Raw genomic sequence first — 21,868 nt, 5'->3', positions numbered from 1 at the left:
TGGCTCAGTTAACAGTGAGGTCTGTCTGTGTTGATAACCTTGTGAAGGTTGTACCTACAGTGGATATCTGATCTTGGCCAGCAAGGGGCCAAGCCGGTGGAACTCCTCTCTGAGCGATCTGCAGCCATGGCTCTCTGCAGCGTCACCTGGCTCCCAGGCTCCCAGGCCCCCAGGCCCCCAGGTCCCCAAAGTCTCTGAATTGGAGATGAAGAATTAACTGTGCCTTTCTCAGAATCGGAAAGGGAGGAAGTCTGCTATTGTTACTCATTTCTCTTCAATGTGCAGCCTGGGCTTAGAAATTATATACAGAGCAATGTGTTCTGGTTGGTGATTTATGATTTCTTTCCTCCCTGGAGTGTTTTTCCTGAAGCGTTGGCAGCCGTTGATATGTAGGCAGTTTATACCTGCTTGGGGCCTCCTCTTCAACCGTGTAGTACAACAGTGTTCCAGGCAGGCTCCTCACTTCACTGTGTGCGGTTAGGCCCCTTCTCCCTTTTGGATTTGCAGTGACAGAAAAACATTATCTCCCTGTTTTCTGCCTGCCTGCCTGTCTTTTTCTTCCTTCCTTCCTTCCTTCCTTCCTTCCTTCCTTCCTTCCTTCCTTCCCTCCCTCCCTCCCTCCCTCCCTCCCTCCCTCCCTCCCTCCCTCCCTCCCTCCTTCCTTCCTTCCTTCCTCTCTCTCTCTCTCTCTCTCTCTTTCTTTCTTTCCTCTTTTTTCTTTTCTTTTCTCTTTCCTTTCTTTCTTTCCTTTTCTTTCCTTTCTTTCTTTCCTTTCTTTCATCTTTCTCTCTCTCTCTTTCTTTCGTCTTGACTGGCATTACTCCAGAGATAGTCACCGTATTTAGTCCTGCTAAATTACTTTTCTGGATTACATTCCACCCTCAGATAAGACCCCAATTCTCTTTTTCTTTTTTTGACCAATTATTTTATTTATGAGAGAGAGAGCACAAGCAGGGATATTGCAGAGGGAGAGGGAGAAGCAGACTCCCCACTGAGCAGGGAGCCCGATGCAGGACTCGATCCCTGGACCCTGAGCTGAAGACAGACGCTTAACTGAGCCACCCGGGCGCCCCAACACCCCAATTCTTTATTATTATTTCATATATATTTGTATACTTTATTTCCATTTCCTCTGATGTTTTATCTTTTTAAGAACTGATTTTGAGGTTAAATTGGCCCATAATCCTATATCCTAAATTCAAAAGAAATGTAAAAGCTGAAAATTATATTTGTTTGGTTCCAACTCATTTGTTGGCAAAATCTGATCAGAATTAATTGAAGTTATTTAGAATAATAGTCTGCTTACTGTGATTATGTGTATGTTTCTCTGCAGAAAAGTAATGTATTTATTTAGAGGTGCTGCCTCAAGGCTTGCTGGCGTATTTTATAATACTGTATATACTTAAGTAAACAGACATGATATAATACTGTATATACTATAAAACCTTTCTAATATCTGAGAAATCCTAAATTCATATCTGGCCCAAAGAATTTAGATCAGGGATTATGGACTGTATTAGATTCTGTTTCCTAAGCAACTGCTATGTTTGTGTTTAAGAGCCTTTATTAACAGTCTTTGAGATCAGCATAGTGACTTCTTTCGGGTTACTCTGCAGGCAGCAAAGATAATAGGAATCCACAGCCTCCTTTCCCCCATTGCTATAAAGTACAGCTTTGGTAGGAAAAAGGAAAAGAAGAGTGAACCTGAGCTCAATCACAGGCTGACTGTTGTAGGCACCTCAGTTTTATTTGTAAAAGTAGGGAGAACAGGAGCAAAGAATGGACAGGGATGTTTACTGGTAGGATTGAAAGTTTCAACTTTGAGGTTGAGTACTGTCTCGGTTCTGGGCCAAAGGGTCTGAGTGTCCATTGTGGTTATATTCATAACTGCAGCAGCTCCTTAAAATATTCCCAGTAATTGAGATAAAAGAAAGATGGTGCCTGTGTCTTAGCTTCTCCTCTACTTTATTCATATCAGCCAGGGATATCGTAACAACTTTAATTTACCATCAAAAGATCTTAAAAGTGAACTCACTCTTCTTGGACTTGTAAAAGTGACATTCTTGAAATTTCTTAAAGTGTGGCAGCCACTTTGCTCTTTCCAAGTAGCAATAAAAGAGGGTTCCTGAAGAAAAATATTCTTACTAATTTGGAATGCAGGTGGGACATATTATGTGGGAGAAATAATATATATAATAGGGACATATGACAGGTATAGAATGTTATTGGCCATTTTGGTTTGGAAAATTTGTTGAATAGATTTAAAATCTTTTGAGAGAGAAACTTTATATAGTTCCATTTTGAGCATTTTACTCTAAAAAAAGCACTTAATCATATACAGATGATTCATACTTGTACTTTTCTGAGAAAATAATTAGCTACGCTGAATGTATAAATTCGAATGTATTTTCAGAGTACTTGACTTTTTTTAGATTATACAATTTAAGTTCTGATCAGTTCTGTGAATGCAGTATACATGATCCATATTTGTGCTTAGATCAAACTGAGGTTTATAGATTATTGCAAAAACTGTTGGTCACTCTGTTGAGTTACTGTGATTTCTTTCTTGGGCGTTTTTTAATTTATTCCCTTATTGCTAGGCCGTCAGTGTCTTGCTCGTGTCCATCCCTGTCAAGTACATGTCTTTTTTTTTTTTTTTAAGATTTTATTTATTTATTAGAGAGAGACAGCGAGAGAGGAAACACAATTAGGGGGAGTGGGAGAGGGAGAAGCAGGCTTTCCGCAGAGCAGAGAACCTGATGGTGGGGCTTGATCCCAGGACCCTGGGACCATGATCTGAGCCGAAAGCAGACGCCTAATGACTGAGCCACCCAGGCGCCCCTGTCAAATACACTTCTAATTTGTTGGTTCTGATCTGCTAGGTCCTTAGAATCCAGTTAAGCTAATTCAGGCTTATAGACATTTACTTATCCATCTGTCCATCTGTGAAATGTTAGTATTTTATTAATATATGCCAAGTTCTGGGTAGACATTGGTGAACAAGACTTCTATTCCTGCCTTCATGAGATTTAAAGTCGAATAGATTTCTTTTTTTACTTAAAGTAAAGATACATAATGTTTGTTTAAAACCCATAAATTACCTGAACTATTTCCATCAGTAATATGAATTCAGTTTAAATAATACTTTTTATTTGAATCATTTTCATGACACTGTTATAAATATCTTGTTAGTTAAAACTTATTGATCGCAGGAAGGTGGACAGAAGTGAAGATTTCTCCACTTAGATTAATTATATTCACATGTATGTTAACATCTAATTACACACTGGATTTGTACCAGAACTGGGACTCGAACTTGTGTCTTCTGATTCCCAGTCCAGTGCTTTTTGCATTGCATTATGTGACTTTCTAGGACAATATTATGTAAAACTAAGAAAAGGTTCTGAGATAAAGTACGGTAACTGCAAAGGGGAATATGGTAGCATGCAGGGGTATGTTCAGAATGTTTGTTCTTTCTGCTGACTTCCCCGTTAATCTAAGAGCAGCAGCTAGGTGCAGCTGGGAGGCCTAACTCTTCCTGCACATCATGTCTTCTAGTTTATACCTCTTCAAACTGGGCCTGGCTCCTCAGATTCAAGACCTGTATGGAAAGGTTGACTTCACAGGTAAGGAGTTACAAACTTGGCAGGAAATGCTTGATTTATGTGGAAATAGCCTGGAGAGTCAACAATACCAATCAAAGACATAGGGCTTTAATAAAACCTGGCAACAAGAGATCAAAGAAGTATAAATAACTTGCTTCTCCTGTGTGCGTTGAGAAGACCACTAAACTTGGAATTTCAAACTTGGTTCTCTCATTTTAGCAAGTACCTATGGTGGTCAAAGCAAAGGGTGACAATTGAGTAATTAAAAAATTAGCTTTTTTACCTTATTCTATGTGTATTTGCTCTTGTCAGATGCTTGACGAGATGGGGGCTTGGGGAGAAAAAGAACAGTAGTAATATCGGTTAGGGGTAATATAGATTCAAATATTTTGAACTGGTCATTATTTTGTAGGCTTGGGAATTTTAAATTTAATAAAACTTTTATCTATGACGTTTTTCCTTCTGGGGAAGTTGTTCACCAGACCTGGGGCAAAGGGCCAAACCTTACATGTTGTTTTCTTTATCATTTGGCTCCCTGCCTTGGAAGCAGAATAGTTTAATAGCGGCTAGTGACTTGGCGTGTAAAGACATCTGGCTGGCTTGTGGGTCACTTGTTGCTGAGCTCCCTTCAAAGCTGCTCCATTTGGAAGTTCATTGTAGAAAATGCCAAAAGGAGCAGTTTTGAGAAACACTTTTTTCTGTAGGGCTGTTTCTCATGTTATAGTGAGTTTTGATGCTCTTGATAATAGTAATAATGTTTACTGAGTGTATACTTTGTGCCGGTGCTATGTTCAGTGCTTTCTGTATATCATCTCATTAAATCCTCATAATCCTAGGAGGTAGCCACCACTTTATCCCGTTTTGTAGTTGGGGAATCTGTTTCCTTCTCTGAGTTCTGGAAAGGTGCTTAACTTGCTCACCTGGGTCTTTTATCTTTTCCTGTAGAAGAGGAAATCAACAACATGAAGATTGAACTGGAGAAGTACGGGATCCAGATGCCTGCCTTCAGCAAGATTGGGGGTATCCTGGCTAACGAACTCTCAGTGGATGAAGCCGCATGTAAGCAGAGAGAAATTTTGTGGGTTCACATGGAATTGTTGCTACCACTTTCAGTCATGGATACTATGATGGTCCTGGACATTAGGAATTTTGTTAGCAAGCTTAGGTCGGTAGAGGTAGTTTAACACTGCTACGGGCTTCTGTGCTATTGTTGTTTGGAAGTAAGTGAGTGATTTTGATCAAAATGAAAGCATTTAGGAAGTGAGTTCTACATTTCAGTGCCTCTTTGGGTTTTTCTTATTTTTTTTTTTTTAATGGTACTTACATGATGATGAAGGGTGAACATTTCCATAATACCTGCTCCTTGCAAGGCTCTTTAACAAATATTTCCCTGTGAGTTTCCAAACTCAGCATCCCAGGCATGGGATCATAAGGGAGAGCTTTGGGCCTTTGTGCATCCAGGAAGAGACTAGGCTTACAGGATTCAGGAAGCCATTCCTCCAACACCAGTCATCTTTTCTCTATCAAAACGAGCCTTTTCCTGCAATAGGGGGTTATGATGTTGTTCTGGATATGTCATGTACATCCCTTACTCTATATAACTCCAGTGTTCTATGTTTTGAATTTTTTTTTCTTCTTAGTGCATGCTGCTGTCATTGCCATTAATGAGGCTGTTGACCGTAGAATTCCAGCTGACACATTTGTGGCTCTGAGAAACCCGAACGCCATGCTTATAAATCTCGAAGAGCCCTTGGCTTCCACTTACCAGGATGTGCTTTATCAGGCCAAGCAGGAGAAAATGACCAACGCTAAAAACAGGGTAAAAATGGAACATTTCTTCTTTCTAATTGATTTATATTCTTACATTGTTTGATATGACTCCATTTTTAAAACCCATTTTCTTGAAGTATAATTTACACACAGTAAAATTTACTCATTTTACATGTATGGTTTGATGGGTTTTGACAAACGTGTGTGGTTACAAAACCCATCATCCTCAAAGCCCCAGGTCCTTCTTCATAGTCAGCCTCTACTGCCCTCTACTCCCCACCTTGGCCCCAGGCAACTTCCAGTCTGAATAGATCACTATATTTACCTTTTTAAGAATTACATATAAATGAAATGGATTTACACAGTATGCAGTCTTTTGGTATTAGATTCCATTTTGACTCTTACTTTATTCTTGAATTTTGTGCACAGCAATGAGAAGTTCTGAGATCTGGACCTTGGGGGTGCCCATTCTGCTCAGGTCTGAGGCAAGGATGCAGGCTCCCGAGTGAGCAGGGCAGGGTTCGCCAGTGCTTCCTGCTTATGCCTGCCTCTGGAAGCACTCTTGGGCTTGTCATTAACAAGTGGATCTGCTTTTATGTTTTTAGTTAAGAGTTGTGTAACACCCTTCCTCTTTGTTCTCTCCTGGTTGTGGGAGGTCAGGTGTTTCTGAGGTCTTCCTAGAGACCTGAGCTGATTTATTACACTTTTTATTCATCTTCAGACAGAAAACTCTGAGAGGGAAAGGGACGTTTATGAGGAGCTGCTCACTCAAGCTGAAATTCAAGGCAATATAAACAAAGTCAATAGTAAGTATGTCCCTTAGTTGGGTACCTGCGGGGATGTTACAGAATAATGTGAGTGTTGATCTGTTTTTATTTTTATTTTTTTAAGACTTTACTCATTTATTTGTCAGAGAGAGAGCACAACCCGGGGGAGTGGCAGGCAGAGGGAAAAGCAGGCTTCCCACTGACCAAGGAACCTAACGCGGTACTTGATCTCAGGACCCTGCGATCATGACCTGAGCTGAAGTCAGACTCTTAGCTGACTGAGATACGCAAGCATCCCGAAGTTTGTTTTAGACATTAGTGGATTTGTTTGGGAACTATTGCTTACTACTGTTTTTTGTGTTCATATATCTTCTGTTTCAGCTGCTATATAGGTCCTCAGAGGCAGGCCCTCCCTCTATTTGCTCATCTGCTGTAGCTTCTGGACTCATCCTGTTGGCTAGTTTCACTCTTTTACCCTGTATTAATACACTCTAAAAAAATCTAAATAGGGATTTTATTTTTCCTTATTTTTTTAAGTAGGCTCCATGCTCAGCATGGGGCCCAACACGGGGCTTGAACTCATGACCCTGAGATCTCAAGACCTAAGCAGTCAGATGCTTAACCGGCTGAACCACCCGGGTGCCTCATTACTATTGATATTTTTATGCGTATCTTTAAAAACATTTAAACAAAAATGAGATTATACCATTCATACCGAGTTTTGTATGTATGTGCTATATACTTTTGAGGAGTTAAATGTCTTGAAAGTGTCATTTTCATTTTGTCACTCTCCCGCTAAAGAACCTGCATTGGTTCCTCATCACTTGCAGGACAAAACAGACCCCTAGCCTAGGGGAGTTTTTTATGCAGTATTTTATGCATACAACTCTCTATACAAACTCATTTGCCTAATTGTCTCCCATATTCACTCTGTTCCTTTCATGACTCTTGAAAGAATCCCTCTCTGGAGTGGCTCAGACCAGGAACTTGGTCTCTTGGCTTCTTACTAATAGCTTTGTGACATGGGACCCCTGTGGCACAGACTTGTTCTGCAGATGGTGAGATAATGCATGTAAATTGCCTGGTATTTAGTGAGTACTCAGTAAACATTAGCATTATCATAGCTTTTGCTAATCGTGTATTCTCAGTACAGTGCCCTCATCCCTTATCTCTTACCTGACCCAAATTATCCAGTCTTTCACGGTCCAGCTCAGTTCTCAGCTGCCCCATTCCAGCTCTCCTGTGCCATTTATAAACCAACTACATAATTTTCTACACAATTACATATTGTCTTCTATTGCTTGCCTTTGTTTCTGACATCTCTATATAAACTCCTAGTACGGATTACTTAGGAGTTCTGCTTCTTTTGAAATCCCTGTAATTCCTAGTGTAATGGTTAGACTCACCAAAAGAACTAAAGAGCTTATTTGATTTCAACCAGGCTTGACCTTGCTTTGCTCAGGATAATAATTACAACAGTAATAGTAATCCTGGTCCCCTCTTTTTATTTGGGGGGTTGGGGACTCCCACTCTCCCTTGAACCAATACTTGGAACAGAATAACTAGAGAGACTATAAGATTCTACGAGCTCCGTATGATCAGGGGCTCTAAATCCTGACCAGGAGTCTTTGTATCCTGTTCCATTCTGGTTCATTTAAGATAATGGTTTTCTGAACGGAGTAATAGTTGCATTCACGTATGGGTGATGTGTTGTGTTGTATCTGTATGAATATTTAAGCCAGCAATAGTTGTCTCTGTGAGAAGGAAGTCCGGCATGTTTCCTGCTGTGTACACTGCATAAAACACTCTTTGTTTAGTAAGGGTTTTCTTTTTTTTTTTTTTAAGATTTTATTTATTTATTCATGAGAGACAGACAGAGAGAGAGAGAGAGAGGCAGAGGGAGAAGCAGGCCTCCTGCTGAGCAGGGAGCCCGATGCGGGACCCGATCCCAGGACCCCGGGATCATGACCTGAGCTGAAGGCAGACGCTTAACCACTGAGCCACCCAGGCGCCCAAAGGTGTTTTTTTCCTACTATGTTGTTTAGGATTTTATAACCACTGTAGCTTTACCTGGCTAAGTCTGTGAGAGTCAGTTATAAACCTGTCGGGGAAGAGACATAGCTGTATGTTTTTAAAGTGTTCCATTCAGGGGCGCCCGGGTAGCTCAGTGGGTTAAACATCAACTAGGTCTCAGGTTATGATCTCAGGGCCGTGAGATCGAGCCCTGTGTTGTGCTTGAGATTCTTTCCCTTTCTTTTCCTCTCCCTCTGCCCTTCCCTCTCCACTCCTCTCTCTCTAAAATAAATAAATACTTGTTTTCAAAAAATTCCCTCAAGTGGCTTTCAACGTGGTAGGGAAGATAGACATGCAAATGAGTAATTTCAGGGGAACTTGCTTAGAACAATGTATCAAAGGTGTATGAGGTACAGTCATAGAAAAAGACTGGAATAATGTCTTCTCCTTGGAGGTTTGTATAAGAACTTTCGCTGGATAGATAAGGTGAGGATAGGGCAGGATTCCCCAGAGAGTGACAGTCTTTTCCTAATCGTAGAGCCAAGTCTGAAGGCAAGAGAAAGTTGTGTGCTAGGAAGATAAGGGAACTTTACGCCCCAGGAATTATCTTAACATAATTAAAGATAAGATTCTTTCCCTGAGGGTATGAAAACCAGCATTGAAGCCACTGCCCTGGGAGAAAGCTGCAGGCCAAATAGTTAAAAATGAGAATAAGCTTTTATTTACTTTTTTTGTAGAACACGGAAAATTAGTTAAAGCTTAGTGGAAGAAAGTATTTAAATAATGTTCTAAACTTTATCTTAATAGTGTGAATGTTATGTTTATTTAAATATTTACCTATTTATGTAGTAAGTATGCTTCTAGTAAAAGCATAATTGACTAGATGCTTTTGTAGATAGATAATCTGAGATTCTACATCGCATACCTAGAAAAAGCCTGGTTGTTTACCTGTATTGATTTTGTTTCTTTTCTGTCCCCACTCCTGTAAAAGCTCCACCGAGACAGAGATCATTTGTTTTGTTCACAGCTGTTATTTGCAGCACAAAGCTGGTGCTCAGTAAATGCTGTTGAGGGAATGGATGATTAGTTGGCTAATGGTCACGTGGACGACTCAAGGAGCCTTCACCTTGGTGTGGTGATGAGTTAGCTGAACTGCAGGTGTAATCATTGGAGAGGTGTGAATAGTCTTCTCAGGAGTCTACAGTGAGACTATAGATCCAGAGATTTAAAATTTTCCTTTTAACACTTTATATTTCTTTTTCTTTTTTTTCTTTACTAACATTAAAACGTTTAAAATTTTTAAGTGCTGCTCTGCCCCAAATATTTTTATTTTTAGTATGTTGTTATTGATTTGTTTTGCTACTTTGGTGATAAAATCAGATCCCTTGGGTGGAGCATGGAGGGAGAACTCTGTTTTCTCTTATAAAAATAGGGAAACTGAAAATAATACAGTAATGATCACTTGCCACTGGCTATTATTTTTGAAGTCAGAAAATACCTTTTTCTGACTGCCAACCTAATACCTTATTTATTTTGCAATATCCAAAGTGCTTTCATGTATGTGATTTCGTTTAATCTTAACAACACTGTGGGGAACTTGTCTTTATTGTTTTCAGATGAAGGAACATCTAGGTTTTCACTGCCAGATATTAAAAGACCCTGTGTGACCTCAGGTTCTCTGACGAGAAGTAGAGTGTATCGAGAGGGCGTAGATAGCCCCCACCATTCCCCGCGGTCAGACCACCCTTGGCTCTCTGGGCCCTCACGGTCCTGGTGGAATGTGTTCAGGAGGTAGCGGGGTAATGAAGGGATTCAGACTGATGCTATTAAGAAGGAATGAAGGCTCTTTAGTCTGGGGTGGACTGTCAGAGGGAAAGCGGGACTGGATGTTTTCAAGCATCAACACTAGGGTGGAAGCTTTCACAGTTTTGTTTTTGTTTTGTTTTTTTAAGCAAAATTGCTCAAAGATGTAAATTGCTGTGGGAGAAACCTCCTCCTGTTTAGTAGTTTCATCTAGACAACAACTTGGCGTTTAGAGGGCATTTAGACATGCATTGGTTTGGATTGGTGCGTCTTATATTGCTACCCCACATTGGTGCCAAGGTGTCTACATCTGGCAGCTTTTTAGTAGGCCTGAGGCATGTTCTAGGAATCTGTTAACTGACGAACAGCCCGTCTGGGGGCCCCTGGACTTGAGGACTTGAAGGTCCTGTTCCAATCCCAAGATCTTGTGCTTCTGTGATATTCCAGAATAAAGGCCATCTGATCTATATTTCCCTCATCTGAAATTGAGTTTGGTTGTGGGGAAGGAAAAGTATTCTAGGCTGTGATGCTCACCCAGTGTTTTCATAAGCGGTGGCCTTTTCCTCTCCGCAGCATCTTCCGCCTTAGCAAGTGTGGACCTGGCTTTGGAGCAGGGCGTGGCACTGGCCTTGTTCAAGGCCCTGCAGTCTCCAGCTCTGGGCCTTCGAGGGCTGCAGCAGCAGAACGGGGACTGGTACCTCAAGCAGCTCCTGAGTGATAGGCAGCAGAAAAGACAGGTAAAAGTGTGGTGGGCCGCACCTGTGGGCGTTCACGTATATCCATGCGGATCCCGTGCTGGCCTTTTCCCCCTGTTGTTAGACTATAACCTATAGTTTTTAGTACGACTTTTTTTTTCCTGCATATGAATGTAGGTTTTTAAGATATCCCCAGGTAAGAAACACATTGTCTTTAGTCCCCTTTCGCTTTTCCAGTTGTAAACCCTCTTAAACAAGTAGTACCTGCCCTCCGAACCTAACCACCCCTTCACTTGAAGCATCCTTCTTAATTCCCCAACTCAAAGCCATGGGGGAAAACCTGAATCTCTTTCACATTCTTACTTCAGGACTTTCTACTTAAAAGAAAGCCAATGTCAACTAGTTTCCTCTGGCCAGCACTGGGAAAGCACGTAACGTGCAGTAAGAGTAGACTGTGGAATTGTACTTAGTGGGGTTTGTAGGACAAATATGAGTGGCTTTCTTTTTTGTCTGAATGAGGACAAACAAGTGTACATTTTGCAGATTCCCAGCATATATTGGCCAAAGTAAGCAGCATTAATGTGCTAATGAGTCTAAATATCTTATGTCAATATTTTGATGCTTCTCACAAACTATCTTTTTTTATGTGCTGGTATCTGGAAAGCCATTCTGCCGTATTTGGCAGGGGCTTTGGCTCTCACTAGGACTGCCGCTTTCTCTGCACGTAGCCTGACGCTGTCATTTAGGGCCCATGGTTCTTCGTCCCTCTGACTACTGTTGAGATAACCACTGTAAGGCCTGGAGGCACAGGCACGAGAATCTTCACATAAATGTTCTTTGCTTTCCTCAGGGTGGTCAGGCTGATCCCCTACAGAAGGAGGAGCTCCAGTCTGGTGTGGATGCTGCAAACGGTGCTGCCCAACAGTATCAGAAAAGTAAGAGTCCACTCCCTGAGATCCTGAGTAGGGCTTAGGTCCACTGGGGCATCTGAGGTCAGATCCTGTCACTCCTCACCCCCACCCCAAGCCTGCTAGCCATAATTGAGTACCAGGGGCCTTTGGCAGGAGAGCTCCTCTAGTTTTCTGAGTAGAACTGGAGTCCACGTGGGCTCACTTTGGCTTGGAAGCACTTGAGCGTTGGAGGCGGTGAGACTTAAGGGGTTTGCTGGGTGAGATCTGGGTGGTGGAAGAGAGAGAAGGATGTTGCCAACATGGGCAGAGAGAAAAAGGAAGTGTGAGCAGAGATACAGATGATGAAGGATGTATTGAAGCAACAGTGGTGACAATAAAATTTCTGTAGATATTTGGGGCCGAGTTGTATAAGATAAAGGCTTAGAAAGACTGTGGAAACCTTTGAATGGCTGCTTAAGAAGCTGGTCCTTGATTCTCCGGGCTGCATGGTATGGAAGAGATGTTTTAGAAGGAGAGTTGCAGGATGAATTGGAGTGGAAAACGGCTTTATTGGGATATAGTTGGCATAGCCAACAGTTCACCTTCATACAAAGTGCGGGGCTGTTTTTTAAAGATGAAAGCTCCACTTCAAACATCCTGGCTAATAGTTTATCCGCAGAATATAACTTTCTCCTGTGAAAACCGCCTCTACTTTCCCTGGGGGCTTCCTAAGCCAGCTGCATTTCTGGCCTGTTTTCTACTCAGGATTGGCAGCTGTGGCAGCAATCAACGCTGCCATCCAGAAGGGTGTTGCTGAGAAGACTGTTCTGGAGCTTATGAATCCTGAGGCCCAGCTGCCCCAGGTGTATCCGTTCGCGGCCGATCTTTATCAGAAAGAGCTGGTTACGCTGCAGCAACAGAGTCCTGAGGTAAGTCAGCCCAACCTGTCCTGTTAGTGAGCAGAATGGAGTAGAAGTGAACTTCACACCCACTTCTCAGTGTGGTTGGCGGGGCTTTTTTTTTTTTTTTAAACCAGAAACTTAGACTGCTTATGGCTTACTTGAACTTCTGACTTCTGTCGGTATCCAAGAATGTCTATCCTCACCTCCTCCCCCTCCCCGTCTCTGTGCAGCACAGCCTCACCCATCCTGAGCTGTCTGTAGCAGTAGAGATGCTGTCATCCGTGGCCCTGATCAACAGGGCACTGGAGTCGGGGGACATGAACACAGTGTGGAAACAGTTGAGCAGTTCGGTGACAGGCCTTACCAATATCGAAGAAGAAAACTCTCAGAGGTGGGTGCGCAGAGTGGTAGATGGGATCCATTTTTGGGTGTCAGCTCTCCTCTTGTCAGGCATTGTGACTTTAGTGTGCGATCGTTTTTTCTTTTTTTTTTTTTCTCTATTTTGATTCATTTTATTCTTTATTATGCTGGAGGATTTATAGTAAATTATGTCATAGCATTCCACTCCTAAATATGTTAAGTATGCTTATCTAAAACAATGAGGATGTTTATTATCGAGCCAAAATAGTACTATCTTATACCCTGATGAAATAAAGAATTCTTCTTAAATATCTGCTGAACGTAGTCCATTTTCATACTTCCACTTGTTCCAAAACTGTCCTTTTCACTTGGTTTCTTCACACCAGGATCCAGTGCAGGACTATGTGTTACATGACTTTTGTACCACTTAGGTATCTTTTACTCTAGCGTTGTGCCTTTCTTCATGAAACTGACTTGTTAAAGAGATGGGACCAGTTGTCCTATAAAATGTTCCACCTTCTGGTTCTGGTTGCTTCCTGATATTTGGCTTATTTCTGTGAATTGGAAATTAGATCTAAAGGCTTTCAAGATCGAGTCAGTGTTTTTGGTTTGTGTATTTATTTACTAGTTTCTCTTAACTAGAGGCATATAAAATCTACTTGTGTCACCGTTAGAGATATTAAGATTGATCCTTGAATCAGGGAGTCTTACCTATATTTATGTTTTTCCCTTAGCATAATCTCTTTTTGCACCTTTGCACCTCAAAATGTCCAGTTCCCCATTAACAATCACCTAATATTTTTAATCCCAGTTGATAATCCTTGTCTAAATCAATACTTTATCAATAAGAGTTACTTAATGATGATATCTGTGTTTTGTTTTGTTAAGCCCCTACATGCGGCTTGAACTTACAACCCCAAGATCAAGAGTTGCATGTTGTACTAACTGAGCCAGCCCGGCTCCCCTAAGGATGATATCTTGATTTATCCTTCCTTCTACTTTTGTTAGCTGGTATATGGCCTTGTTTTCTTGTCTTTAGAGGAATTGCTTAAGATACTGCCTCTGATTCTTAGCTGGTGATACCTGGAATTTAGAACATGTAACAGACTGTTAACAAGTGATATTCTGGGGGTGCCTAGCTGGCTCAGAGGAGCGTGCAACTCTTGACCTTGGGGTTGTGAGTTTGAGCCCCACATTGTGTGTAGAGATTACTTAAACAAAAACAAAAAAATTTAAAAGAATAAGTGATATCCTTATATTTTCACATTTTGTTGAAGGTAACTCCTCAGTCTCAGAGTTGTTCTCTAGAATATGTGAAGCTATGGGAGTACCTTAGCTGTCTTTGTTCTTTGGATACTTTGTCTCCAGTCTTCCCATTCCTGTCATCCCTGGTAATCCTGAAGGTCCCTTTTCTTACATTGCACTTCATTGTCTTTTTTGTTGGGGGAATGGGGCAGGTATCTCGATGAGCTGATGAAACTGAAAACTCAGGCACACGCAGAAAATAATGCGTTTATTACGTGGAATGACATCCAGGCCTGTGTGGACCATGTGAATCTGGTGGTGCAGGAGGAACATGAGAGTGAGTAATCTGTGTAACCATCCCCTCAAATAATGAAACTATTAAAGATGTGTGTGATCCCATGAACTGGTTCTAAACACTACTCCTAGAAAGATTTTTTGGAAATTGTGTGTGTGTGTGTGACAAAAAACTAAGGTTGGGTATTTTCAAAACATCAGGCAACTGCTATAATTGGGTATGTATGTAATAAGAACTAAGTTTCCAGGAGGTGACTTAAACGTGATCTGGTTGTTGTTTCTTTTAAAGATTTTATTTATTTATTGGACAGAGAGAGATGCAGTGAGAGAGGGAACACAAGCAGGGGGAGTGGGAGAGGGAGAAGCAGGCTTCCCGCGGAGCAGGGAGCCCGATGTGGGGCTCGACCCCAGGACCCCGGGATCACGACCTGAGCCGAAGGCAGAGGCCTAATGACTGAGCCACCCAGGCGCCCCTGAACATGATCTGTTATTTTTAAATGTTTTATAACAAGCCGGAGGTTTTCAAGGATGATTGTGAAGGATTGACTAGTGGCCATGTAATTAAACTCCTTTTCCAGTCCAGCTCCCCTCCCTGGAGATAGATAGGCTGGGCTGATACCACAGTATCATGGGGCTCAAAGCCCTGGTATTCTGATCACATGGTTGGTCTTTCCAGCCTGATCAGCCCTCATCCTGAGACTATCCAGGCGCCCACCTTGTTAGTATAAACTCGGGTCCTAGAAGCCTGAATAACAGATAGTCCAATCATTTAGGAAATTCTAATGGAGGTTCGAGGCTCCTTCCCAGGAACTGGGGTCAAAGGTCAGCCAAGTTTTTATTATACCACAGAATCTTTACAAAAGTAGCACAGCCACCTGATATACCTGAGGAGTGAATATTTCTAGTTTTAATTTGTATTTCCTGTGAGAAATATTCCATTGATTTGGTGAGAAGAGCCTTGCCTTAGGGTGGGGAGCCCTGGGGTCGCATCTGCCTCCGCTTGTACAGTGGAATTTCGAGGAAGAAATCTGAGCCTCATCTTTACTTAAAGATGTTGAATCAGGTGACTTTTTATGATCCCTTGAACTCTAACATTTTGTGAATCAGAAATGGTTTTGATCACACATTGGAATGTACTTGAAAGCTATACTATTAAAGCCAGTTTTATCAAAATTCTCTTTACTTTCACATTAGAGCAATTAAAAATACAACAGAGACTTGAGGTTTCAATGGGAGTATGGATACTAGGGAGTTTATTTTAAATGAAACAAACCTAAATTTTCAAAAAATTTAAATGCTGCTTAATACTATAGGTGGCAAATTATAATTTGAATCATGATAATGCTTGAATGGATTTCTGATTACTTAGCATGTTTAAAAATTGATTTGTTTATATAATTTCTTAATTAAAAAAATAACCTTTGTCCTTTCATATTTAGGGATTTTAGCCATTGGTTTAATTAATGAAGCCCTGGATGAAGGTGATGCTCAAAAGACTCTACAGGCCCTGCAGATTCCTGCGGCCAAACTTGAGGGAGTCCTTACAGAGGTGGCCCAGCATTACCAAGACACACTGATCAGAGCAAAGAGAGAGAAAGCCCAGGTGAGTGGCAGTGAAATTGTTCCTTTCTGTTCAGAGAACTTCATCCTTTCTGGAACCAAGGTAGAGGTAGGTAGGGTTGTTTCCTGGATACCTTTAGATTCAGAGCACTGGAGGGACATGAGATGTGACAGTACACATCTGGATTTTTTTTTTTTTGTGGTCCTTTGTTGTAGACATTTCTCTCTCGCTCTATTTTTTTTTTCAATAGAGGGAAGGGGTGGAGAGTGATGGGGGGGGAGAGAGAGAATCTTAAGCAGGCTCCACGCTCAGCATGGAGCCTGACGTGGGGCTCAATCTCATGACCCTGAGATCATGACCTGAGCCGAAATCAAGAGTCAGACGCTCAACCAACTGAGCCACCCAGGTGCCCCCCCTCTTGTGTCTCTAAGTAAATTCTGTGTTGAAGTATAAGATCCAAAAAATGTATAAGTTATGTAAGTATACAATTGTATATATTTTCAAGAGTGAGCATATCTGTGTAATTGGTAGTCAGATTATGAAAAGCTTGACAGAACTGTCTGATGCATCCCGTTCTGCCCTCATCCATCCCCCACTGCCCCACCTGCTGGTAATCAATCCTGGTTTTTAACACCACGGTTGATTTTTGGCCTGTTTTTGACTTGTATTTGAATGGTATATAAGTACATACATTATGTACTCTTTTGTATCTGGCTTCTTCTGCCTAATTTCACAATGTTAGTGAAATTCATCTGTGCAGTTGTAAGAAGCAATAGTTTATTCATTCCTATTGTTGTGTACTATCCCACTCTGTGGTTATAGATTGTCGTTGGAAATTTTGGATTGTTTTCCACTTTTTGGCTATTGCAAATAATGCTGCTTTGAATATTTTAGTACATGTTTCTTGGTAAATATATGTACCATTTTTATTAGGTGTACATTTAGAAGTAGAATTTATGGGCCATAGGGAATGCACATGTGTTAAGCTTTAGTAGATAATGACATGTTTTTATAACAACTTTATTGAGATACAATTCACGTAGCATAGATCTCAGCATTTCAAAGTATACAATTCAGTGGTGTTTTGTCTTCATGGAATTGTACAATCAATTTTAGAACATTTTTATCACCCTAGAAGGAAACCTGGCTCCCACTAATTAGTCACTTCTCATTTTCTCTCATTCTCTCCTGCTCAAGGCAACCAGCAGTCTACTTCTGTCTATGGATTTGCCTATTCTGGACATTTTGTGTACATGGAATCATACAACATGTAGTCCTTTGTAATTGGCTTCTTAGCTTGGTTTATCCAAGTTGTAGCATGTATTAGTATATCATTTCTTTTTACTGTCAAATTATATTCCATTGTGTGGCTATAGCACATTTTAGCCATTCATCAGTTGATGGACATGGGTTGTTTCTGTCTTAATGGCTATCAGGAGCAATGCTACTCTGAACACAGAGATTTTTGTAGGTGATTGTAACACAAACATATCTTTTAAAAAAGTTTGTCTTACCTCAGCTAGTTGGTTGAGGAAATGGACAAGATTTATACCTCTTTTTATCATGTTGCTGAGTAGGAAGTTGTTTTGTATATAGTAGGCCCCCAGATAGTAGTTGTATGATTAAGGCATGATTACTTCTGTTTTTCTAATTGTGATAGATCTCCTTTTAGTTTCTTCCTAACTAATAACAATCTGTTGTTGGGAGGATGACACCTTTTTTTTTCTCTTTAAATTTTTTTTGTTTGTTTTAAAGATTTTCTTTATTTGACAGAGAGAGACACAGCGAGAGAGGGAACACAAGCAAGGGGAGTGGGAGAGGGAGAAGCAGGCTTCCCGCGGAGCAGGGAGCCTGATGTGGGGCCTGATCCCAGGACCCTGAGATTACTACCTGAGCCAAAGGCAGATGCTTAACGACTGAGCCACCCAGGCGCCCCGGGATGACACCTTTTCTGACTCAGAAGATCCCTACAATGAGGTTCTGGTAGCAAGCAGAAGAAATAAAAGAAATTCCTTTTTTTTTTTTTTTTTAAATTTTATTTTTAAGTGATCTCTACACCCAATGTGGGGCTTGAACTCACAACCCTGAAATCAAGAGTTGCTCTACTGACAGGGCCAGCCAAGTGCCCCTCTAAAAGAAATTCTTAATTTAAGGGGTCAGCAACATGTCTTCTTTCTGGGAAGACAAAGATAGAAAAACAGACCAGGGCTTCTGTGTTATTGGAGCTTTTATACACTCACACCTCTGCAGGCTCTTTAAGTTTGGGTTGGGATAGAGGAGTTGTGTGTAATAAATACTATCATGTTGATAGGTCCCCTTTGATTCCATTGTCAGGAGAGTAGTTGGCATTACCATGTCCTAATCCTATAAGTATAGCAAGTACTAGGTTTCATTTAGGAGGCACATGATTGTGCTGAATGTCAGTGATCTGAAACACAACTCCCATTTGTGTAGTCAGGAAACTGAGAAAAAGGGATCAGTTGGCTGCAGGAAGTGGTAAATGGAGTTCTCTGTCTTTGATATTAATTTTGGATCCTTTGGGTCAGAGCCTCCCAAACTTGGCTGATTGTTAAAACACTTGAAAAGTCATTTTTGATAACAAATACAGATTCCTAAGCTTTAACTCTGTTCCTGCTGATTCCGAATCTCTAACTTGGGGCCTGGCTGCAGTGGTTTTGGGAAGGCCAGTGGTGGTGGCCTTTGTTTTTGCTACCATTTAAGTCCAGAAGGAATCTTACATCTGACGGACAGAGGAGTGGGATTTGGGAGAATAAGCTAGCTCTGGTTCCCTAAAAAAGGAAACCTCTAAAAAAGGAAAGAGTCGTTGGAGGATATAACTTGTACCTGCTCTCACTCGTGCTGTAAGCCTGACTGCTCCTTTTGTTTGGGTCATGACAGTTAATTAGAGGATGTGACTAGAGTTTGAAGCATTTCCTTTTGCTGGGGAATAACTTTCAGAGTTCATCAAAGGAGGAGAAAGGGGGCAGGGGGCGGGTTAGAGGAAAATTTGCTTAACCCTGCTGGGCTGTGTTGCATGTAGACTGCATATTTGGTAGAATTGGCTTTTTTTAGGCCTCAGCTTAGCAGTTCCTCTGAGCCATTTTGGGAGTGGTTTTAAAAATAATCATCTGAGTTCTAAATTTAGCAAGCAAAAGAGCTTAATTTAAATTTGGTCTGTCGTTTTCTTTTCTTGTGATATCTTTGTGTCTGGTTTTGGTATCAGGGTAATACTGGCCTCATAGAATGAACTGGGAAGCATTACTTCCTCTTCTAGGTTTTAGAAGAGTTTCTAAAAGACTGGTGTCAATTCTTTTTTTTTTTTTAATTTTTATTGTTATGTTAATCACCATACATCACATCATTAGTCTTGGATGTAGTGTTCCATGATGCATTGTTTGTGCATAACACCCAGTGCTCCACGCAGAATGTGCCGTCTTTAATACCCATCACCAGGCTAACCCATCCCCCCATCCCCCTCCCCTTTAGAACCCTCAGTTTGTTTTTCAGAGTCCATCATCTCTCATGGTTCATCCCCCCCTTCATTCTTCCCTTCCTGCTATCTTCTTCTCTTTTTTTCCTTAACATATATTGCATCATTTGTTTCAGAGGTACAGATCTGTGATTCAACAGTCTTGCACAATTCACAGCACTCACCATAGCACATACCCTCCCCAATGTCTATCACCCAGCCACCCCGTTCTCCCACCGCCCCCCACTCCAGCAACCCTCAGTTTGTTTCCTGAGATTAAGAATTCCTCATATCAGTGAGGTCATATGATACATGTCTTTCTCTGATTGACTTATTTCGCTCAGCATAACACCCTCCAGTTCCATCCACGTCGTTGGAAATGGCAAGATCTCATTCCTTTTGCTGGCTGCATAATATTCCATTATATACATACACCACATCTTCTTTATCCATTCATCTGTCGATGGACATCTTGACTCTTTCCACAGTTTGGCTATTGTGGACATTGCTGCTATAAACATTGGGGTGCACGTCCCCCTTCGGATCCCTACATTTGTATCTTTGTGGTAAATACCCACTAGTGCAATTGCTGGATCGTATGGTAGCTCTATTTTCAACTGTTGGAGGAACCTCCATACTGTTTTCCAGAGTGGCTGCACCAGCTTGCATTCCCACCAACAATGTAGGAGGGTTCCCCTTTCTCTGCATCCCCGCCAACATCTGTCGTTTCCTGACTTGTTCATTTTAGCCATTCTGACTGGTCTGAGGTGGTATCTCATTGAGGTTTTGATTTGGGTTTCCCTGAAGCCGAGCGATGTTGAGCACTTTTTCATGTGTCTGTTGGTCATTTGGATAAGACTGGTGTCAATTCTTTAAACATTTGGTAGAATTCACCAGTGAAGTCATATGGTCTTGGGTTTGGTTTGGTTTGGTTTTTGTAGAATGTGTTTTGATTACTAATTCCATGTCTGTGTTTGTTATAGGTCTATTCAGATTTTCTTCAAGTGTTCTGTATTCTTCCTTCCCTTTCTCATTGCCTTCTTGGAATTCCATTATGCGTGTATTGGTATTATTAATGGTGTGCACAGGTTTTTGAGGCTTGGTTCCTTTTTCCTCATTCTTTTTTCTTACTGTTTCTCAGACTGAATATTGTTCCTTAGACTGTCTAACTTAAATCGACCTATCTTCAAGTTCTCTGATTCTTTCTTGTGCATGCTGAAATCTGCTGAGTCCCTCTAGTGAATTTTTCATTTCAGTTATTGTACTTTTCAACTCCAGAATTTCATTTGGTTCTTTTTTTTTTAATTTAAGACAGAGAGAGGAGAGAGGGCGCACAAGCAGGGGGAGAGAGAGAGAGAGAAGCAGACCTCCCCACTGAGCAAGGAGCCCTATGCAGGGCTCAATTCCAGGACACTGGGATCATGACCTGAGCAGATGCTTAACCAACTGAGCCACCCAGGCGCCCCTCGTTTGGTTCTTTTTTGAAAAATAATTTCTGTCTCTTTATTGATATTCTCTGGTGAGACTTTTTTTTTAAAGATTTTATTTATTTTTTTATTTGTATTATACAATACAAATAAATATACAATAAAATAATATATTTTTATTATTTATAAATAAATATTTATTTATTTATTTGACACACACACACACACACACACACACACACACACACACACACACACACACACACACACACACACACACACAGCGAGAGAGGGAACACAAGCAGGGGGAGAGGGAGAAGCAAGCTTCCCGAGGAGCAGGGAGCCCGATGCGGGGCTCGATCTCAGGACCCTGGGATCATGACCTAAGCCGAAGGCAGACGCTTAATGACTGAGCCACCCAGGTGCCCGAGACATTGTTCTTATACTTTAAGTTCTTTAGACATGGTTTTCTTTAATTCTTTGAACATATTTAAAATAGCTGATTTAAATCTTTGTTTCCTTTTTTCCCTGTTTGAACCATGCTTTCCTGTTTCTTTCTTTTCTTTTGTACTTTGGTAGTTTCATAGAATTTTCTTTTTTCTTCCTTTTTAAAATTTTAATTCCAGTATAATTAACATACAGTGTTATATTAGTTTTAGGTATACAAGATAGTGATTCAACAGTTCTATACATTATTCTGTCTTCCTTGGGATAAGTGATAAGATAGTTTCTCTTTCTGCTGCTTCATTATTAATGTATAGAAATGCAACGAATTTCTGTATGTTGATCTTGTATCCTACAATGTTACTGAATTCATTTATCAGTTCTAGTAGTGTTTTGGTGGGGTCTTTAGGGTTTTCTATATATAATATGTCATCTGCAAACAGTGAAAATTTTACTTCTTCCTTACCAATTTGGATACCTTTTATTTCTTGTCTGATTGCTGTGGTTAGGACTTCCAGTACTATGTTAAAAAAACAGTGGTGAGAATGGACATCCTTTGTCTTGTTCCTGACCTTAGGGGAAAAACTCTCAGTTTTTCACCATTGAGCATGATACTAGCTGTG

The 21,868-nt window shown here is 40.9% G+C and overlaps 1 protein-coding gene across 1 annotated transcript in view; it reads left to right on the top strand.

Annotated features, from left to right (window-relative positions):
- IQGAP1 (IQ motif containing GTPase activating protein 1) overlaps positions 1–21,868 on the top strand; it is a 103,359-nt gene that overhangs the window by 43,871 nt on the left and 37,620 nt on the right. The window contains exons 6-15 of the mRNA XM_027569682.2: positions 3,559–3,626; positions 4,551–4,664; positions 5,246–5,424; positions 6,097–6,181; positions 10,532–10,695; positions 11,504–11,588; positions 12,309–12,472; positions 12,676–12,836; positions 14,263–14,387; positions 15,784–15,947. Of these exons, the coding sequence (XP_027425483.1) occupies positions 3,559–3,626; positions 4,551–4,664; positions 5,246–5,424; positions 6,097–6,181; positions 10,532–10,695; positions 11,504–11,588; positions 12,309–12,472; positions 12,676–12,836; positions 14,263–14,387; positions 15,784–15,947 (1,309 nt within the window). The remainder of the gene's footprint in view (positions 1–3,558; positions 3,627–4,550; positions 4,665–5,245; positions 5,425–6,096; positions 6,182–10,531; positions 10,696–11,503; positions 11,589–12,308; positions 12,473–12,675; positions 12,837–14,262; positions 14,388–15,783; positions 15,948–21,868) is intronic.

This window comes from Zalophus californianus, chromosome 6 (assembly GCF_009762305.2).
Source record: "Zalophus californianus isolate mZalCal1 chromosome 6, mZalCal1.pri.v2, whole genome shotgun sequence".
Classification (NCBI taxonomy): domain Eukaryota; kingdom Metazoa; phylum Chordata; class Mammalia; order Carnivora; family Otariidae; genus Zalophus; species Zalophus californianus.
The sequence above is the reverse complement of the archived record's forward strand: the minus strand, read 5'-3'. Positions and strand labels throughout refer to the sequence as shown.